The following is a 21,870-nucleotide window of genomic DNA, read 5'->3' on the forward strand; positions in this document are numbered from 1 at the left end:
TTCTGCAACAGCTGGAGGTCCGCTAATTCCATATCCCTGCTCTACGCAGTTTAAGGTTAAACTGTTTCTCTTCTAATTTTAGTGAATGGCCGCGTGTCTTTTTAAATTCCCTTTCGCAGAAAAGTTTTATCCCTATTGAGGGGTCACCAGTACAGTATTTGCACATTGAAATCATATCCCCTCTCAACCGTCTCTTCTCCAGAGAGAATAAGTTCAGTGCTCGTAACCTTTCCTCATAACAAAGGTGCTCTAGTCCCTTTTATTAGCTTTGTTGCCCTTCTCTGGACTCTCTCCAGTTCCAGCACATCCTTCCTGAGGACTTGTCCCCAGAACCTGGATGGCATACTTCGGGTGCGGCTGGACCAGAGTCTTGTAGAGTGGGAGAATTATCATTTTATCTCTGGAGTCAATTCCTTTTTTATTAATGCATGCCAATATTTTGTTTGCTTTGCTTGCAGCAGCTTGGCATTGCATGTCACCGCTGAGCCTATCATCTACTAGGACATCCATGTCCTTCTCCATCCTAGATTCCCCAGAATTTCTCCTAGTGAGTAGATTGCATTCATATTTTTTGCCACCCAAATGCATTATTTTACATTTTTCTACATTAAACCTAATTTGCCACGTAGTTGCCCAGCACATTAATTTGTTCAGATCTTCTTGTAAGGTTTCTACATCCTGCGGAGAAATTATTGCCCTGCTTAGCTTTGTATCATATGCAAATACTGAGATTGAGCTGTTTATCCCATCCTCCGCGTCATTTATGAATAATATAAGTGGGATTGGTCCCAGGACAGAACCCTGGGGGACAATGGTCTGGCAAATACTTGACTGAGTTACTTTAGGACCCTCAGGTGCCAAGCCATCTGGTCCCGGTGACTTATTAATGTTGAGTTTTTCAAGTCTAATTCTGTCCTCTGCTAGCCATGAGGGTGCTTCCTGTGGCGTGTTATGAGGATAAACATTGCAGTTTTGGTTACTGAAGCACCCCCGTTTCCCTTGTGAAGACTGAGGAGAAGAAAAATTCAATACCTTCACCATCTCTTCATCCTTAGTAACCAGATTCCCTTCTTCATTCTTTATGGGACCAATATGATCTGACCTCCCTTTCTTACTATTTATATACTTAAAGAATTTCTTGGGATTTGTTTTTACTCTCCTCCGCTATGTGCCTTTTCGTGTTCTATCTTAGCCGCCCTGATTGCACCCTTACATTTCTTGTTGCATTCTTTGTAAAGTTGGAAAGCTGATGATCCCTCAGCCTTGTATTTTTTTAAGGCCTTCTCCTTTTTGTTTTTATATGCGTTTTTACATTGGAGTTAAGCCACCCAGGACTTTTATTAGCTCTTTTAAATTTATTTTCAATTGGGATGCACTGGCTAATACCCTTATTTAATATGCTCTTAAAGCATACCCTTTCTTCCTCAGTGTTCTTTGTTCTTAAGATTTTATCCCATTTACTACCTTCTAGCAAGGATCGTAGTTTAGGGAAGTTGGCTCTTTTGAAATCCAGTGTCTTTGTATTCCCCTTATGTTTCGTATTTGTATGATTTATATTGAAGCCAATTGACCTGTGATTTCTGTTTCCTAAATTGCCCTGTATTTCCACATCCGTGATCAGGTCTGTATTGTTTGTAATCAGTAGGTCTAGTAACGCTTTGTTTCTAGTTGGTGCATTTACCATCTGACCTATGAAATTGTCCTACAAGACATTTAGGAAATGGCAAGCTTTAGTTGAATGCTCGGTTCCTTCCTCCCATTCTGTCTGGATAATTAAATCCCCCATTATAATGACACTTCACATCCTTACCACTAATCCAAATTGTGATAGAAGGTCCGCCTCCCCTTCTCCCTCTGGTTAGGGGGCCTACTCCCAGTATTACTGGGAGTAGCATACTCCCAGTATTACTTTCCCCTTAGTTTCCTCCCTTTGTAGCTCTACCCATAGGCATTGCACCTCCTCCCTTAGTGATGTCTCTCACATTCACTTGTACATAATTTTTGATATACAGGCATACCTCTCCCCTTTTTTACCCTCTCTATTCCCGCGATATAGGGAATACCCTTGCATGGTTGCTAGCCACATGAAGAACGGCAGGTGCAAAAAGGCATGGAAAGCCAAGGCACCAGCTGAAATCTATCAGTAATTAGAAAACAATCCTGCTCCTTGTCGGTGCAAATTAATATGAGCTGGTTCAGTTTAAACTGATGGCCTATAAAAAGGGGTCTTATTACCAAGGTGTCACCCAAGAAACCTCTCATTATGGGTAAAAGCAAACGGCTCTCAAGACCTTCGCAACCATATTCTTGCAAAACATACTGATGGCTTTGGTTACAGAAGGATTTCTAAACTTCTGAATGTTCCAGTGAGCACTGTTGGGGCCATAATCCAGAAGTGGAAAGAATATAATTTTATCATAAACTGGCCACGACGACTGGGTGCTCCTCGCAAGACAACCATCCCAAACACAAAGCCAAGGAAACTCTCAATTGGTTACAAAGAGAGAAAATAAAGCTGCCAGAATGGCCCAGCCAATCACCTGATTTTAACCCAAAACGAAAATCTATGCAAAGAACTAAAGATCAGAGTTCATAGAGGCCCACAGGACCTTCAAGATATGTTTGTGTGAAAGAATAGTTTCTCCATACAGGAAGCGTCTTGAAGTGGTCATTACCAACAAAGGATTTTGTACAAAGTAGTAAATTTCAGTTAGAGTGTTCAGTACTTTTTTTTCTGTGTCATTTAATTTTATTACACACAACTTAATTTCTGAATGTATGTTTTGGTTTCTTTGTATGTATGGATTGCATGGGTTGTTGCCAACGTGGTGAAAATTTCATGTCAATAACACCTTTTAGAAAAATATTTACCTAGAAAAATTGTGACATGTTTAACAATTATTTTAAAGTGACTTGTTCAATACTTATTTTATATGTGTGTATATATACACCCATATATAATTTAGGATTATGGTGATCAGACTCAAGCGGTTGGTACATTTTCAATGAGTGCGCCAGTCTGAAACTGTATTTTTTAAGGGCATAGTAGCCCACTTTTATTTAAAAGAATGGAAAAGTTCACAAAAGACATCAGTAGCCCACACAGGGGGTTCCACCATTACTGTAACTTGCACAATCGGAATACTTCAGCCTTCCGACTTACTCTTTTGCCACAGGCCTTCAGCCTGCTCCTCAGACCAAAAGAGTTCCTTAGTCAAGCTCTCTCGTAGCTTACTCACGATCAGCTCCTGTCAAACTAAGCCTAGGTTCACATTGCTGCGGGTTAGAAATCGTGTGCGTTCAGCTGAACTCGCACAGTTTCAACCCGGCAATGCAGTCCACCTTCAGGGGTAATTTGACAGACACCTGTGTGGGTTCCTGCACAGATGTCTATACAAATTGCCCCCAGAAGTCGCCAAAAGTAGTACAAGAACTACTTTTGGGAATCGGTGTGGCGCTGCACAGATTCGGGTGGTGCCATTGCCGGCAATAGCCATCGATTTGACATGCCAAATCGTACCAATGTGAAACTAGGTTTAATTTGCCTCCTGCAGACATGCACTCTCTGGTTGCCCCCATGCAGCCTCTCTGACTCCTGCAGAGGATTGGAGTCATCCTGACTCCCATGCACAGAGACCGCCTCTGTGTTGGGTGGAGCCCTGAGCCATAGTCAGGTCTATGCTGTGCAATCAATGTGCCTGCCTCTCCAAAAATCTGGCGTAAACCAGCAATCTTCTGAGTAGCACGGGGTCCCACTGATTTTGATTATTTATATATATATATATATATATATATATATATATATATATATATATATATATATATATATATATATATATATATATATATATATATATATATATATATATATATATATATATATATATATATATATATATATATATATATAATGTGTATAATCTCAGAAAAGTGAGTACACCGTCACATTTTTGTAAATCTTTTATTATCTCCATGTGACAACACTGAAGAAATTACACTTTGCTACAATGTAAAGTAGTGAGTGTACAGCTTGTATAACAGTGTAAATTTGCTGCCCCTTCAAAATAACTCAACACACAGCCATTAATGTCTAAACCGCTGGCAACAAAAGTGCCATCACGGGACACAGAGCACCATAATAATGACTGGGTTATATGCTACCTTTAGGTGATTGGACACTGGCAACCAATAGAAAGTTCCCCCCATTTAACCCCTCCCATACAGGAAAAGTACCTTAGTTTTTGTAGCAAGCAATGAAGATCCCAGAAAAGAGGGATGTACTCCAAGAAAAGGATTTTACAGGTAAGCTGTATTAAAAATCCATTTTTCTTTATCGTACATCACGGAACACAGAGCACCATAATAATGACTATCTGGGATGTCCTAAAGCAATTCCCCTGAGGGGAGGGAGACACTATTCTAGAAACTGCCACCAAAAGGAGGACCTACTCCGTTATTTGTAATACGCTGAGGCCAAAGGCAGTATTTTCTACGTGATCAACCTGGTAAAAACCCTGTAGATGTATAACCCAAAGACCAGCTAGTGGTCTTGTACCCCTGGGCCACTGACATCAGATGATGGATTGCCCAAGATACTCCCACACCTGGTAGAGAATCTCTCCCCAGGAATGAATGAGATTTTTGCCATTTAAACCATAGGCATCATTGATCAACAGATCCACTGCTAAATGTTCAACCTGGATGCCGCCCGCCCTTCCTGGGCTCTTCTGACGGCAGAACCAGGATTCCTGACTTGTGACGACAATTTAAGTGGACCCTGAGCACCTGAACTCCCTCTAGAGTAGGTAGCGATCTTTATCCTGCCAATTGCGAATTTAGGAGAAATGTAAAAGGCAAGACACTGTCCTGATTCAAGTGGAACACTAGAAACCACTTTAAGCAAGAAAAATGGATGAGGACGCAACATCACCCTGTGATGCGAGACCAAGAATGGCTCCTTGCAGAAAAGAGCCACCAATACTTACACTCCACTTCGTGAAGTGATAGAAACCAAAGAAGCCACCTTCTGGGATAAAAGGACCAACAGAATCCCTTGATTGGTTCAAAAAGTGGCCTTAGCAAGGACAGTCAAGACCAATTCGAGTCCCAAGGACACAAGAATGGCCTGACAGGACTGTCCAAGTTATATACTGTATGAGGTATGAAAAAAAGGAGTGGGAAATGACCCCTGGAAAAAAATGGATAGGGACGAACCCTGACCCTTAACGGTACTTAAGGCAAAACGCCTTCCATCTACCGATTGGAGAAAGAGAGAAAAACCTCCGACCCACATATTTCTGCGGATGCCACTTCCTGGCTTCACACCAGGCAAAAAATACTTTCAAGTCCTGTAACTAAAGTTCCCCGAAGTTGGCTTCCAGGGGCTCAATAGTGCTGAGATACAGGACTCAAGACCATCAGATCCCACTGGACCGGAATTGTCCAAAGGAGTAACCCCCGCAAGACCTGCTATGTCTGCGTACCAAGCCCTCCTGGGCTAATTCGGCCAACACTAATATCCATGTTACCACCTTATGGATTCTTCGCGGCAGATGTGGCAGAATCCTAAACGGGTGAAAAAGCGACAAATAAGGGAGAACCAGACCTTAAGGTATTACCAGTGTATGTACCACCATTGGCAGTGGGACTCTTGTCCTGGACACACCTGTCCCAACTGTTGTAGAACTTGGAATCTAGTAGATTCCCCTGCAGAGTTCCCCTTGCCACTATCCTATACCTGGCATATGCATTGGCGATGGAGACAGCACTTGTACTGTCCAGACAGAATGTGGTACACCTCCCTGAGTCGCATGACCTTTGGTGCCGCCCTGGTGTTTGATAGAGATATATATACACCTGCCAAGGAATTACCAGATTGAACCTACAACAGGTTGTTCCTATAATCCAGAGCAAGGCATACTGGCCAAAAAAATTACCAGCTATTGGACAGTATTTACTCCTGTGGAGATCAACCCTACTGAACTGTAGCCAGCCTTAAGTCAACTTAGAGAGACTGGCATCAGTGGTTATCTTCCAGATTCCTGAAAAAGGAAGAATATTAAGCACCAATCTTTGCTCTGTAACACCCTGGAAACAGAGCCTTCCGGCCAAGCAATGCCCAAATCCTCAAGTTCCCAACAGGGAATGAACTTCTACCATGACCTGGAGTAGGGCTGTATGTAGAGAACGTGCTTTGACCCAAACGCAGCCTCCTTCTGTAGAAATATATTGAAGGAACCCCTGGACTTGACCACTTCTTGAGCAAAGATTGAGGTAACGAGCAATGAGGTGTTTTCAGCAAGCCCAGCACTGGGCCTTGAAGCTCTTCCTGAGCTGTGGCCAACCCAAAGGGATGATCTACAAAAAGGCTTTCCACTGCAATTACAGAAATCCTTGATGAGCCTTTAAACAAACATGAAACCTACCTCTTGCAGAGAGGTCATCACTGAACCATCTAACCTATCTGAAAACAAATGGATGTTCACTAAGTTGAGATCTTAAGATAGAACTCATGTTCCTACTTGACATTTTTTAACTGCCACCATTTGTCTCACAATAATGAGCCCATAACTTCTGCTCCAAGAGCAAATGTAAGGCAAAGACTGACAACTCTCTGACAGACCCTCACCCCGGTGGGGTATAGCTTACAGCATCTGGTATCCCTGGGCAGTCTCCTATCTGTATACTAACCAGGCTTGATCCTGTTTAGGCTTCAATCAACTGAGATCAGGCATGAACAAGGTGATGTGGCCGCAGTCTGATGAAAAATGAATGCGCCAGGACACCCTGCAATGCCAAACACCACAGTGGTTCTGATGCACCCGAAACCATTGTCCATCAGGGAATGTGGATACCTGCCAGATCACTGAACCTGAGAGTGGTGCTCCTGCATCCCCATGCAACCCCCCCCCCCCCCCCCCCCCCCAGCTGTCTGTTTTTTTTTTTTTTGTTTTTTTTTTGTTTTGCTTTTTTTTTTTCTTTTTAAACTGTTTAACTGGTATAACGGGTCTCCCAATAAACAGTCCTCCAAGGATGCAGGCCTAAAAAAAAGTTGGTTTACCTCTATACAAGCCCTTGGGTATGCAAGCACCTAGGCATGCAAACTTGCAGGTGTACAAGTGCTCTTGCCATTCATGCATTCATGTATGCAGTACAGGGTCAATACGCCCATACGTAAGTACCCTGAGGCAAACGAGCACAAATAGGCCCATATGCATGTAGTCCTATGTAAACAAGTACATGGGTAAATAATCCCGGAGAAAACAAGTACATATGTATACAGCTTAATGTAATAAACATGTGTATGCAGTACAAATGAAAACATGCCAGCATGTGTTTAACCGGTTCTCGACCGGCGCATGCCGATGTACGTTGGCAGAATGGCACGACTGGGCAAATGGGCATACCTGTACATCCATTTGAATTCTCCGCCGTGCCATTGCGGCCGGGAGCTCCGTGAGTCGGGTCGCAGGTCCCGCTGACTCGATCGCCGCGGGGATACCCGCGATCGCCTCACGGAGAGGACGAACGGGGAGATGCTGATGTAAACAGCATCTCCCCGTTCTGCCTAGTGACAAGTGTCACTGATCACAGCTCCCTGTCATCGGGAGCTGTGATCAGAGTAATGACACTGCTAGCCCATCTAGTTAGTAATCACTCCCCTAGGACACACTTAACCCCTCCCCGCCCCCTAGTGGTTAACCCCTTCACTGCCAGTGTCATTTACACAGTAATCAGTGCATTTTTAATCACACTGATCGCTGTATAAATGACAATGGTCCCAAAAATGTCCGACATGTCCACCATAACGTCGCAGTCAATCGCTGATCGCCGCCATTACTAGTAAAAAAAAATTAATAAAAATGCCATAAAACTATCCCCTATTTAGTAAACGCTATAACTTTTGCGCGAACCAGTCAATAAACACTTATTGCGATTTTTTTTTTCTTTCTTTTTTTTTTACCAAAAATATGTAGAAGAATACGATCGGCCTAAACTGAGGAAAAAAAGTTTTTTTTATATATTTTTGGGGGATATTTATTATAGCAAAATGTAAAAAATAATGCGTTTTTTTTTCAAAATTGTTGCTCTTATTTTGTTTATAGCGCAAAAAAAAAAAATCGCAGAGGCGGTCAAATACCACCAAAAGAAAGCTCTATTTGTGGGAAAAAAAGGACGCCAATTTTGTTTGGGAGCCACGTCGCTTGACCGCGCAATTGTCAGTTAAATCGACGCAGTGCCGAATCGCAAAAAACGCTCTGGTCAGGAAGGGGGTAAAATCTTCCAGGGCTGAATTAGCAATATGCTTCCATGCAAGCATGTGTTCATGCAAATACGCATTTGGGCAAAATATGAAAGTGTGCGTTATATACACTCATTCGTGCATTCCATGCCCATGGAAACAGACATTCTCGCAATAAGCAAGCATGCGTTTTATGAAACTTGTTTATGCAACATGTATCTATGTAGACATGCATAAACATGCATCTTTATGCAACCATGTATTTTTATGTGCGAACCAGCAATTTTATACGTTTAACCAGCTCTATGTGATCAAGCAGTTTTATGTGATCAAGTATTCTTATGCAACCATGGGGGTTATTCACCAAGGGCAAACCCACCCTACATCACAAGTGTGTACCGCAAGTGCACTCGAAGTAAAGTCGCCGGAGATCCAAGGGGATATGCAAGGAGACTAAAAAACAGCATTTCAGCCTGCACATGATATATATTCTACTTTTTTTTTTTTTTTTTTTTGTAAGGCTACCCAAACCTCCTAAGCCAGGGATATGCAATTAGCGGACCTCCGGCTGTTGCAGAACTACAAGTCCCATGAGACATAGCAAGACTCTGGCAGCGAGAAGAATGACACCCAGAGGCAGAGGCATGATGGGACTTGTAGTTTTGCAACAGCTGGAGGTCCGCTAATTGCATATCCCTGCTCTAAGCTATCATGTGCCTGAGATTTGTGCACGTTTTGTTTATCCTGACCTACGCCTGGTTGAGTCTTTTGTTGTGGATGTTCCTTGTTTCCCAATCTCATGCTATCCATGTGAATGAATGTAGGCTTGTTCTTGCCTTTTGACCCTGTGGGACCCACTGAAAAGTCCATCGGGGCACAATGCGTTGCAGTGCTTTAGAAAAGCAGCTTCTCTAAATTCAGCTATTATTATTATACAGGATTTATATAGCGCCAACAGTTTGCGCAGCGCTTTACAACATGAGGGCAGACAGTACACTTACAATACAAATCAATACAGTAGGGATTGGAGGGCCCTGCTCATTAGAGCTTACAATCTAGAAGGATATTATGTTGGTATTACATGACTATGTTGACCATAGTTTTACCTGTTGCCTAGTAAGTGTCTTAATTCTTTCTGCTTGGAGCATCCAAAAGCGCCTCACGTTTTTACATGATGTATGATTTTCTCTAATCAGTTGAACATAGTCTGATGATTGAACTTTGCTGCACTGTGTTCTTGCTCTGCTATAAACTACATTGCCTCATATTTTGCACAGAAATATATGAAGGGAAGATAAGTTCATGAAGCTAGATTAATATATGTACAGCCCTTTACACTGATAAGCAAATTCTAAAAAACAAAAAAATCACTTCAGGAAGCAGCTATTTGCTTATGTGGTTATCTTAATTTCTGCAGCATAAACGTTTGCTAAACAATATAGCAAACAATTCTGCAGCAGTATTCTCTAACTGGCCAGTGTGTAAACTGATGTAGACGAAGGTAGAACCAGTCAATCCAGCATCAGAGCCTGCAGGACATGTTAAAGCTAAACTCCCAGATAGGCAAATATTGTCTAAATACAGGAGTCCATGTGTATTCTTAAATCATGGCGTGCGTGTTTTGTGTGTGTGGTTTTTTTTTTTTTTTTTCCCCTCTTCCAGATCTTTGCAGTGATCTAGCATGAAACTTTGCCTCAGTGTAGGAGTTTCCTGTAAAAAAGACCACTTACTACTGATCTCTCTCCTTGTGGAGAGGGTGACTGGTCTTGCACCTGCCCCCCTCCTGTAGTTTATCTGAATGCAGCCCGTAGTGGGCGGGATTCTGCTGGGCCCCACCCACATCTCTGCTTTCTGCAGAAGCCACGTGAATCAAAGTGATATGATGTCACTGCTACTTTGCAAGGTAGCATCTGGGCTTGCAAAGGCATTTGGTGCTCAAAACACCGAGCAGTGTTGTAAACTCACAACAATAGAAAAAAAAGGCTGGGTACCTGCAAAAATATTTAAGGCATACTGGCAACTTGTCTTACAGCATTTTGTGCTGCTTTTATGTTGGTTACGAAAATCTAGCAAAAAATCTAATATTTTAGGATCCCAGGTGCAGAAACAAATGTGCAGGCGTCATGTACTGTATGTTCAGTACTTGTTTTGTTACTTTGTACGTTGAAAGTTGCCAAAAAGTATATGCAACTTTTGTTACCACACTATCCAAATAAGGCTAGGGTTATAGGCAAAGCTTTTGCCATGTTTAACCTGATGGACAATTTTTATACATGTTGTTGTAGCCGTATCCGAAACCTTATTTTATTCTCTATTTTCTTGATGATAGCTCCATTTTCAGATTGTATTTTCTAATCCAACCACTGGATGGCAGTGTTATATTGACGTTTTCCAATCCTTTCAAGAAGTAGATGCTTGTGTATAAGCTGTATTAATCCTGTCGGTGACATTTTTACATCCAAACTCCAATAACTTGCCGACAGTTTCCTATTTTGAGGGTTCTTTAAAGCTATACAAATATGAAAATTAAAACGGTGAATATAAATGCCCACATACATTAGTGACTCCATGGTGGATAACAGCTATAACCTTGGCTTGATGATGCTGCTTTTATCCTCTCCTATTCATTGTATAAATGGATCTATATTTTGATGTTTATCAGTAGGAGGCTTTTATTCTCTCAAGCATTGCCTTCTGTGCTTTGTGTGTAAGGTAGAATTGTGAATTGTGGTCTGATCACCACATATGCTACATATTTTTGGCAAAAAATCCCAATAAGAGTATATTGATTGGTTTCTACAAAAGTTCTAGAGTCTACAGACTGTTTGTTTTGTTTTTGTTTTTTTTACTAGTAATGGCGGTGATCAGCGTCTTATAGCGGGACTGCGGCAGACAAATCTGACACTTTTGACACTCTTTAGGGGACCAGTAACACTAATACAGTAATCAATGCTAAAAATATGCACTGTCTCTCTACTAATTACACTGGCTGGGAAGAGGTTAACACGGGCAATCAAAGGGTTAACTGTGAGCCTAGTTAATGTTTCAGTGTAGTGGGGAAGTTCTTTTACTAGTGGAAGGCATGGATCAGCGTTTCTACTTTACAGGAACACAGGATCCATGTCTTCTGTACTGACAGGCAATCGGCCTTGTTTATATAGGCAGACTGCCATTCTGTCAGTGTACCAAATGATCAGCGGGTGCCGGTGGACATTGGGTCCTCCAGGACACGCTGATCAGCTCCCGCTGTGTAAAATCACATTGGGAGCGAGCAGACGGTGGCGCGCACTCGTGCCCGATACCCGGAAGTGCGGAGATGGAGATATATATATTTGTTTGATCCTGCGCAGCGTGGCCGCCCTGTAGCAGTAAATCTGCTATGGGGCAGTCGACAAGTGGGTAATTGGTAACAAGTTCATGTACCAACTCTGTACTTCAGGTCACACGTGTAAGGCCTCAGGCGCACAGGGCGTTTGCTTGTCTTTCCTGGACACCAGAACTCCTGGCAGAAAAGCTGCTTAAAAATTCACACAGAGCCTCGTATATGCACACACATTTAGGCGCATCACATGTTTGAGCATTAATGGATCCTTACGGCTAGAATAATTCTGACCATTAGAATGCATGAAGGCTCAAACACTCCTAGATGCATTTAATGTTTAGACACATTCAGCAGTTTTCTGCTCTTCTTAATGTGGTTTTTGATGGTGGGTGGGTGTGTGTGTGTGTGTGTGTGTGTGTTTTTTTTGTTTTTTTTTTTCTCTCTTCAGCGCTCCTCTAATATGCCTGTAAAAGCAGCACTTGTTAAACCCAGTATGCATGAGGCCTATAATATAAAAGTTTGTCCAGCAATGAAAATAGGATAAGTCAGGATTCTTTCCTTTGCCTTACAGTGAGTACTTATGACTTGCTTGCAGGATTCACTAGGTGAAGAATTAGAAGTATAGGTGAAGTGTTTAAAAAAACAAAAAACCTATTCACATTTGCAGGAGTTACCCTACAAATACCATTCCCATCTCCATTCTGGTTGTTTATGATCAGGATTTTGTGTTTTTATAGTATGTTGGTATTGTGTTATTATCTGGGGCGGTGTTAGAGAAAGTGGTGTATTTGTTATTTTGTAGTTTGCCTGTTTAAATCTGTGTTATTTATTCTATATTGTATTTTAATTGTATGGATGTTTTATGAAGTGTTCTTGCATAGCAAGACCACTTACTGTTATCTCACATATATATTATTATTATAGCCAAATTTACCACCCTAACTCCTCCCACAACTTTTACACTACATAGACAGTAATATACCGAAACGTGCGGATTGTTCCCGATTGGTGTGCAATGTTTTGCCGAATGGTTTACGAAATATCATCGTTTTTGTGGCGAAATTGATCCCATAGGAATGAATGGCGACATGTTCAAAACTAGAGTGGGAGGTGACAAAAGCTGACAACCCCATGATCAGCTAAAACATTATGACCTCCCCCATGATCAGCCAAAACATTATGACCCGACCCCCCCCCCCCCCCCCATGATCAGCCAAAACATCATGTCCACGCCATGATCAGCCAAAACATTATGTACACGCCATGATCAGCCAAAACATTATGACCACCCTGTGATCAGCCAAAACATTATGACCACCCTGTGATCAGCCAAAACATTATGACCACCCTGTGATCAGCCAAAACATTATGACCACCCTGTGATCAGCCAAAACATTATGACCACCCTGTGATCAGCCAAAACATTATGACCACCCTGTGATCAGCCAAAACATTATGACCACCCTGTGATCAGCCAAAACATTATGACCACCCTGTGATCAGCCAAAACATTATGACCACCCTGTGATCAGCCAAAACATTATGACCACCCTGTGATCAGCCAAAACATTATGACCACCCTGTGATCAGCCAAATAATTTATGACCACCCTGTGATCAGCCAAATAATTTATGACCACCCTGTGATCAGCCAAATAATTTATGACCACCCTGTGATCAGCCAAATAATTTATGACCACCCTGTGATCAGCCAAATAATTTATGACCACCCTGTGATCAGCCAAAACATTATGACCACCCCATGAAAAAAAAGTTAAAAAAAAAAAAATCATTTTTGAAAAAAATGTTTAACTCTTTCAGCTAATGATGGGACGTCTTCAACTTTTTTACTACTATTTATACTTTTTAAAATATTAAGTTTTTTTAAGCTTTTTAACACTTTTCACAATTACTCCAGCCACTCCAACCACACAACAGTTACTCAAGCCACTCCACTCAGTTACTCCGCCCACTCCAGTTGTAAAGGCAAGAACACTTCACACAATTTCCCCAGAAATTGTAGCTTTTCTAGTTTTAACTTGTTATTTTTACTTGGTTGTCTGTGTTTTAATATCTCGTTCAGGTTTTTTTACACCTTATCGCTTTTGTCTCTCGTTTTTTGTTTTTTTTCCCTTCACAACAGAACCAGATAAACAGCAACCATCTGAGAAGAGCAGAGCAAGAGGTCAAAAGCTTACAAGCTAAGGTGCAATATCTGTCCACACAAAACAAGACTCTGCAAGCTCAGCTAACTGATGCAAAGCGCAAGCAAGCAGAGATTGAGTGCAAGGTAAAATGATTGTCCGGTTTGATTGTGGTAGTTCACGATCCAGGAGCTCCATAATATGATGCATAGATTCAAGTTTACTATGTGTATAAATTGAAACCAGATCTATTCTGATTATACATAAAGCACTAATGTACATTCACTGTAAAGATGTGTGCGCAAAGAAATTAGTGCGGCTCTGTTTGATTCTCCTCGTTCTTCATCTGTGTTTTTGCATACGCCTCATCGCCTGTCAAATGCTTTCTGAAGAGTAATCAGAGTGCATTGCTCTTCAAAGAGTAAAGCTAATGAAAACTAGGCCTTATGGTGACATAGAAATAAAAACCTGGCCAAGGTTTTAACACTTAATCACTCTATCCAAATCATGGGAAAAAGTTTTGTCTTTAGTTATACTCTAAACATTGCTAATGGCCAGTGTCATAGATGTATTTTTTTTCTAAATGGGTGATTCTTTCCAGTCATTCTTGCCATATGTAATCACTAAGACATAAAGGTCATTTCCCACAAGCATATGCATAATTCTTTCATCGTTGGTGCAAGCTTACATTATGGGCATTGATGGGTAGTTCCTCCATCCACACAATTGAGGTAGGTTCCCTATGCCCCCCCTCCTCATCCTCCATCAATGGCTGGCTTAAGAGTTGATGGGTTATGTATTGTCTCGCGTAACTTTTAAGAGAAGTTAACAAGAGACCCCTCCCTAACTTTCACTGTGTGCATGAAAGGATGTCAAGCAGAGACCGTGAAAGGTAGTTAGTTGCATGTGACTAATAAAAAATCGAATTTGCATGCTGAGATTTTCAGGTCTCAGAGAAAGGAGTAAGATTATTTTTGAAGGAAGGGCAAAATTAACATAGACACACAGTATTTGAAGTAGAACTATGGACTAAGCAAAAAAAGTACTATGCAGCAGCACCATCCAAGTTTTTTATTTGTGTTTTTAATTTACAAATTTACATCAAGAGTTGGAGCACTAGCTGTGGTTGTTTATTTTTAAATATAATATACACTTTCTCTCTCATACTGACTCCTCCATCCTTCTCCCCAATCCCTGTGACCATCTTCTGCATCTAAGGCCTCATGCACACGAGATTCACTCTGCTGAACACATGTTTTTAAAAGCTGAATCCAGCGTTTAGAAACGCCCGTTTTGCCACGTTTGCATGCTGCGTTTAGCCGCGTTTAACCATGTTTGCGTCTAGAAGTGTTTAGTTAAGATAACAGACCAGAAAGCATGATAAATTGTAACTATTTCTGCCATTTTGCTCACCAAATTTGGGGTTCCTAGCACCAAGTGGCCCAGAGATACGGGGCCCCATATACGGGTCGCAAAATGTCATTCTCTGCTGCAGTTTACCATCATATTTCTGTGTTTTCTGGTCCAAAAAATAGGGTTCCTTTAAAAACACTTATAAATAAACGCGGTACCGGCGTTTAGCCGTGTTTGGCGTCTGAAACGTGGAAAACTTTTGCGTCTGAACCCATTTTTTGCTTCTGGAAAAACGAGGTTAAACGCAACTGCCTAAAAACGCCAAAAAACGAGACTCTGTACATGGACACATAGGATAACATTGAATGAGTTCAGGGGCAGTTGAAGTGTGTCCAACTGCCTCTGAACGCGCGTTTAACAGCGTCTCGTGTGCATGAGGCCTAAGCCTTCTACAGCATGGCACGATTGTGTAGTGCAGTCATGTATTTCACACACCTACAGCACACACATTATTATGCTTTGCTTTCCTACCACCCTGTTTAACTCCACCCAGCAATATTAACCCACAAATCCACAGCAGCAGCAAAAGCCACTCTCGCATAGATACCCCAATGCATATTTACATAGTCTGATTGAAAAAAGATTCTAGTTCAACCAATAAAAGGGGGGAAAATATATGTGTTTTTTGAAATCCTATACCAACAGTTGATCCAGAGGAAAGCGCAAAAGAAAAAAAAAAAAAAAAAAAAAAAACAGGATGCAATTTGCTCCAACGGGGGAAAAAGAAATCCTTCCTGCTCCCCCAAGAGGCAATCGAATATTCCCTGGATCAACTGTGGATTACGGCCACATCCCTTGTAATTGTAACAAAACAAAAATACCCCCTACTAGAAATGGGACTTCGTCTCAAAAAGTGTACAAACATATGAAATTTTTGTAAAATCCAATATTAAGTATCAAAAAATGAATTAAAAAAGGTTTCTTGTGCAACATAAAAAAATATACATTCATGGCAAGGATGGGTTAATACATAGTACCGCAATATAGACAAAAGTCACTTGGACTGTCATATACACAAATATAATGGGGTAATGGTGTCAAACAGAACATAAGGGGAGGAAAAGAAAAAAATATTTTTAAAATTGTAATAAACCTAAAGTTAGGCTTTAACCACTTCAATACTGGAAACTTTCACCCCCTTCCTGCCCAGGCAAGTTTTCAGCTTTCACAGTCATGCAACACTGTACCCAAACAACAATTTCTACATCATGGGACACAGAGCCTTAAGTACTTACTTAATGGGTTATAGCCTACCGTCATGTGTTGACACTGGCAAACCCTAATTAAGGAAGTTTACTCCCCTATATAACCCCTCCTCCTTCCAGGAGCACATCAGCTTTTTCACCAGTGTCTAAGGTTTTGGTCACAAGTGAAGAAGTGCTCGGAGGAGCTCCTGGAGGGATCCATGCTGGATTTAAATTCCTCCATAAAAAGAAACCAGATCCACCCAGAAATGCCACTGAGTCCTAAAATGGATGATACCTGGGACCTCGTAACCGAAGCACGAGGTTTTGCCTGCAATGCCTCTTAGTAGAACTGGAACCCAGGGTTTAGGTCTTGTTACATTACCTCAAGCTTCCTGATGTGGGGTGCTATACAATGCCCAAGGCAGTTGGACCCCGTTTTAAAGGACCCAGTCCTTGAAGGTTTGTTAAACGTAACCCGCCGTGATGGGTGGAAGCTGGATTTTCTGTTAAATCAGCAAAATCTTGCGGCGAGGACAAGGTAAGGAACGAGAGACATTGATATTAAAAACATCTATACATTTCTTTCATTTAAGCAAAAATTTTGTCATGCTTTAAAATCTCCACTAGATGGAATCTATGCACATACCTTGCTCGGTTGTCTTTCACTGTTTTCTCAGTTCCGTGCCTGGCTGTACAGCGTGTGGAAGCAGATTTTTGCAAGGTGGGAAAAGCTGCAAAATGTTTTTTTTTGTTTTTTTGTTTTTTTGTTTTTTTTTTCCTCCCCTGATGGGACCAGAGGGTTAGGGGGACAGCAGCGCTTACATTAACCCCCCCCGTGGGGGAGATAGAGGGTCCCGCTATTATACCACTGAAAGTTTGTTACTGTGGCTGTATTTTTTACACAGGTCTGTGCCTCATTGCAGGAGGCTCTGCTGCCCCTCCCCTCGTTTTGGGTCTGGGACCAGAAAAATGCCGTGCTCAGGCGTCGGAAACATTTTAAATAAGTAAGGGGGTGGAATTTTTTGGGAGGGGGCAGGGCCTAACTCAGGTGCCATGAAATGTCTATGGACGAACGGCAGGCTAATAGCGGATACATACAGCTGTGTCAGTCTCTCCTCTGCTGATGAGGAGTAAGGTTGAGCTCCGGTGTGTTCGCACACCCCACGTGCAGAGCCCGTCAGGGCGTCGGTACTGCGCTGCGCTAATCTCAGGCAGTGAGACATTTCCCAATCTCTGCAATGCAACTGGCATTTCCTGATTCAGGAAGGACACCCTTTTCCAGCACTAAGCTGAACTGTATAGCAATTTTAAAAGTATTGACTATTTTCAGCGATTTAGTGTATAGCGCCTCTGTTTTTGTACTATGCCTGGCAAAAAATACACCACAAAAGCCAAAAGGGTAAAGGTTTCACCCCCATGCATTGGGATTTCAAGCTGTATTTCCACGCTATCTTCCTCGCTTGAATTACCAATCATGGCAACTCAGGGTGAGCCATTAGAGCAAATTGTTGGTGCAGCTGCCTCTCACATCTCAGCACCTGCATACGTGACTGAAGAAACCCTTTCCTCCCCACTTCAGGGTCTGGAAGAAAGACTAGCGGCTTTAATCGCATGCTCTGTTCAAATGGATAGAAAAAGTACTAGGTCCCCCTCCCCCACTTCAGCTTTACAAGGGGAACAGTGGCACATGATGAGGTTCTACCCTCAATCAAGAAGAGCTTACCGATGATTCTACTGAGGAAATCTGAATAATTGCTGATACAAACTCTTACAGAGATGGTTCGTTCCTCTTTCATGCTGTCCCTAACAGTCTCATAAAAACGTGGCCTCTTCCTTGGGTTCCTTAAAACCTTCCCATTTGCATGCGTTTCCTGCGCACGCATTACTTGAACAGATTATTTTTTCGGAATAGGATAAACCGGATAAACATTTTCTCCCTCCTAAAAGGTTCTCAATTCTCTATCCTCTGGAGGAGAAATTCTCCAAAAAATGGAAAGTACCAGCAATTGACGCTGCGATTTCCAACGTGAATAATAACTTAACTTGTCCTGTAGACAATGCACGGATGCTTAAAGATCCAATAGATAAGAAGTTGGAATCCCTGCTAAAGTCTGCTTTTTCCATAGTAGGTGCCATCACCCAGCCCGCAGTCACCGCGATAGGCGTCTGGCAATCCCTAAAGGACTAATTCAAACAGGCCCTTAGAGAGCTTCCTACGCAACTAGGTCAAGATTTGGCTGAACTACCTAAGGCATTATGTTTTGCCATAGATGCCATCAAAGACTCTATTCACCAGGCATCCCGTCTCACGCTTATGCTTGGACATATGCGCAGAATCCTGTGGTTGAAAAATTGGTCAGCTGAAACACCATGTAAAAACCTAACTGGGTTCCCCTTTCATGGAGAGCGACTATTTGGAGAAGACTTGGATAGATATATCAAGAAAATTTCTGCTGGTACCTTTTTACCAGTCAAAAGAAAATATAAACGCCCTGCATTTAAACGGACTCTTTCCCCTGCGCCAGGGGCTTCCGCCTCTAGGCAGTGGCGATGGCCTCCGCCGTCAGACTCTAGAGGAAGGACTCGGGGTCAGACCCAGGCTCAAAAGAAGCCCTGGGGTAGGAAATCTGCAAAACAGAATCCTAAAGCCTGATCATGAAGAGGCAACCCCCCTCACCAAGGTGGGGGGAAGACTTCTGCAATTTTCAGAAGTCTGGAAAAAGGAAATTCAGGACAGATGGGTAATTTCCACGGTAACGCTGGAGTACAAGCTGGAATTCCGGGACTTTCCACCGTCTCGCTTTCTGCGGTCATGCGTTCCCCAAGATCCAGAGAGAAAACGGTCTCTGTTTCAGGCACTAGACCAATTAATATCTCAAGGGGTGATCATACAAATACCCACAAAAGAGCAAAGTCTGGGATTTTATTCAAACCTTTTTAATGGTACCAAAGCCAAGTGGAGATGTCAGACCCATTCTAAATCTAAGAAAGCTAAATCTATTCCTGAAGATCCGCTGCTTTAGCATGGAGACAATCAGGTCAGTAGTTTATATCCTTTTAGGAAGAGAACTTCTGGCATCAATCGACATCAGGGATACATATCTGTATGTCCCTATATTTCCTGCTCATCAAAAGTTTCTGCGGTTCGAATTAGAACAGCAGCATTTTCAATTTGTAGCCCTGCCCTTCGGGCTAGCTACAGCACCTCGTATGTTGACCAAAGTGCTGGCCCACCTCTAGCCAGGTTAAGGGCACAGGGCATAACAATCGTAGCGGACCTAGACGATCTATTACTTATAGATCAATCAGCGACTTGTCTGGAGCAAAGCGTATGCACTACAACCAACTATCTGAAAAGTTTGGGTTGGATTCTCAACCTAGAGAAATCTTCCTTAATACAGCTAAGAAGGCTGGAGTACTTGGGTCTGATCATAGATACAGCCCAGGAAAGGGTGTTCTTGCCTCAGGCAAAAATCAACTCCATAGGAGAACTGGTGCAGAGGGTCAGGTCAAATGGCAATCCCTCCATTCGCCTCTGCATGAGGTTGCTGGGAACCATGGTAGCTTCATTCGAATCAGTTCCCTATGCCCAGTTCCATTCAAGACTGTTGCAAAACAGTATCCTGTCTACTTGGCACAAATCAATTCAAGCTTTAGACTTGCCAATGTGGCTGTCCCCAAGAGTGGCCCAAAGCCTCACTTGGTGGTTATTAACCCAGAATCTGCTGAAAGGAAAATCCTTCAGACCAGTCATCTGGAAAGTGGTAATGACGGATGCCAGCCTCTCAGGCTGGGGAATCAGTATTAGAAAAGACAGCTGTCCAAGGACAGTGGTCAAGAACTGAAAGAAGCTTGTCCGTCAATATCCTAGAAATTCAGGCAGTACGCCTGGCTCTAAAGGCCTGGACTTTCAGGTTACGGGATTGTCCTGTCAGGATTCAATCCAACAATGGCACAGCTGTGGCCTATATAAATCACCAAGGGGGCACCAAAAGTCTCTCAGCGCAGAGAGAGGTGAGCCATATTCTAACTTGGGCAGAAAGGAATGTTCCATGCCTTTCTGCGAACTTCATTCCGGGAGTAGAGAATTGGCAGGCGGACTACTTAAGTCGCCAGCAGTTATTCCCAGGGGAATGGTCTCTTCACCCCGACATATTTTGGGCTGTTTGTCAAAGATGGAGGACTCCGGACGTGGATCTTCTAGCATCCAGATTCAACACGAAGTTGGTCAACTTTGTGGCCAAAACAAGGGATCCATTCGTATGCGGAACAGATGCGTTCGTGACCCCATGGCATCAGTTTAAACTGATCTATGTATTCCCCCCTATTCAGTTGCTGCTTCAACTTCTTTGCAGGCTCAAGCTGGAAAGAAAGCCGACAATTCTGGTAGCACCAGCATGGCCCAGAAGGTCATGGCACGCAGAAATCGTAAAGATGGCAGTGGAGGGCCCATGGTCCCTCCCACTAAGGCCAGATCTGCTCTCTGAGACCAATATTCCTTCCTTCCTTGCTGTCTCTAAATTTAACAGCTTGGCTATTAAAACCCACATTCTAAAGAAACGTGGTCTTTCCGGGTCAGTTATCTCTACCCTGATTAATGCTAGGAAGCCAGCTTCCAGAACTATATATTGTAGCGTCTGGAAGGCTTACGTTTCCTGGTGTGAATCCAAGGGTTGGCACCCTCGGAGATGTATCATAGGCAGAACTTTTGCCTTTCTACAATTAGGGATAGAAATGAAATTGGCCTTATCAGTCTTATTTCAAAGACCACTTGCTTAATCCGCCCGTCAAACCTTCATAAGACTGATGTCTTATTTATTCTGCCGGAGGGTCCTAAGAAGGGACAGGCAGCGTCAAAAACCACTGTTGCCAAGTGATAATTCAAACTTATGATTTATGGGGTAAGATTCCCCCGTTTCAAGTTAAGGCACATTCTACCAGGTCGGTTAGTGCTTCTTGGGCAGTGCATCATTAGACCTCCATGGCTCAGATGTGTAAGGCCACAACTTTGTCTTCAGTGCATATACATTGACAAATTATTATCAGGTGGATGTAAGGCGGTATGAGGATATCGCCTTCGGGCGCAGTGTGCTGCAAGCAGCAGTAAAAATCCTCAAGTCTGGGTGTACCCTGCGGGTTGTTTTCTCCCACCCCTCATGTGGAATTGCTATCTAACGTCCCATTAAGTAAATACTTAAGGCTCTGTGTCCCATGATGTACAATAAAGAAAATAGGATTTTTATAACAGCTTACCTGTAAAATCCTTTTCTTACAGTACATCATGGGACACCGGGTCCCTCCCCTCTTTTTTGGGATACAAGTATATTGCTTTGCTACAAAAACTGATGTGATCCTGGAAGGAGGAGGGGTTATATAGGGGAGTAAGCTTCCTTAATTAGGGTTTACCAGTGTCAACACCTGACGGTAGGCTATAACTTAACTTAAGGCTCTGTGTCACATGATGTACACCAAGAAAAGAATTTTACAGGTAAGCTGTTATAAAAATCCTATTTTTCCTTTTTTTTTTTTTTTTTTTTTTGACGGTGCTTTTTAATTTATTTGG

General features: G+C 42.4%; 1 protein-coding gene across 5 annotated transcripts in view; it reads left to right on the forward strand.

Annotated features, from left to right (window-relative positions):
- EVI5 (ecotropic viral integration site 5) overlaps nucleotides 1–21,870 on the forward strand; it is a 352,231-nt gene that overhangs the window by 229,737 nt on the left and 100,624 nt on the right. For all 5 annotated transcript variants that reach the window (XM_073593140.1, XM_073593141.1, XM_073593142.1 and 2 more), the window contains one exon: nucleotides 13,707–13,853. In XM_073593140.1, coding sequence (XP_073449241.1) covers nucleotides 13,707–13,853 — 147 coding nt within the window. The remainder of the gene's footprint in view (nucleotides 1–13,706; nucleotides 13,854–21,870) is intronic.

Source organism: Aquarana catesbeiana, linkage group LG07, assembly GCF_042186555.1.
Source record: "Aquarana catesbeiana isolate 2022-GZ linkage group LG07, ASM4218655v1, whole genome shotgun sequence".
NCBI classification, from domain to species: domain Eukaryota; kingdom Metazoa; phylum Chordata; class Amphibia; order Anura; family Ranidae; genus Aquarana; species Aquarana catesbeiana.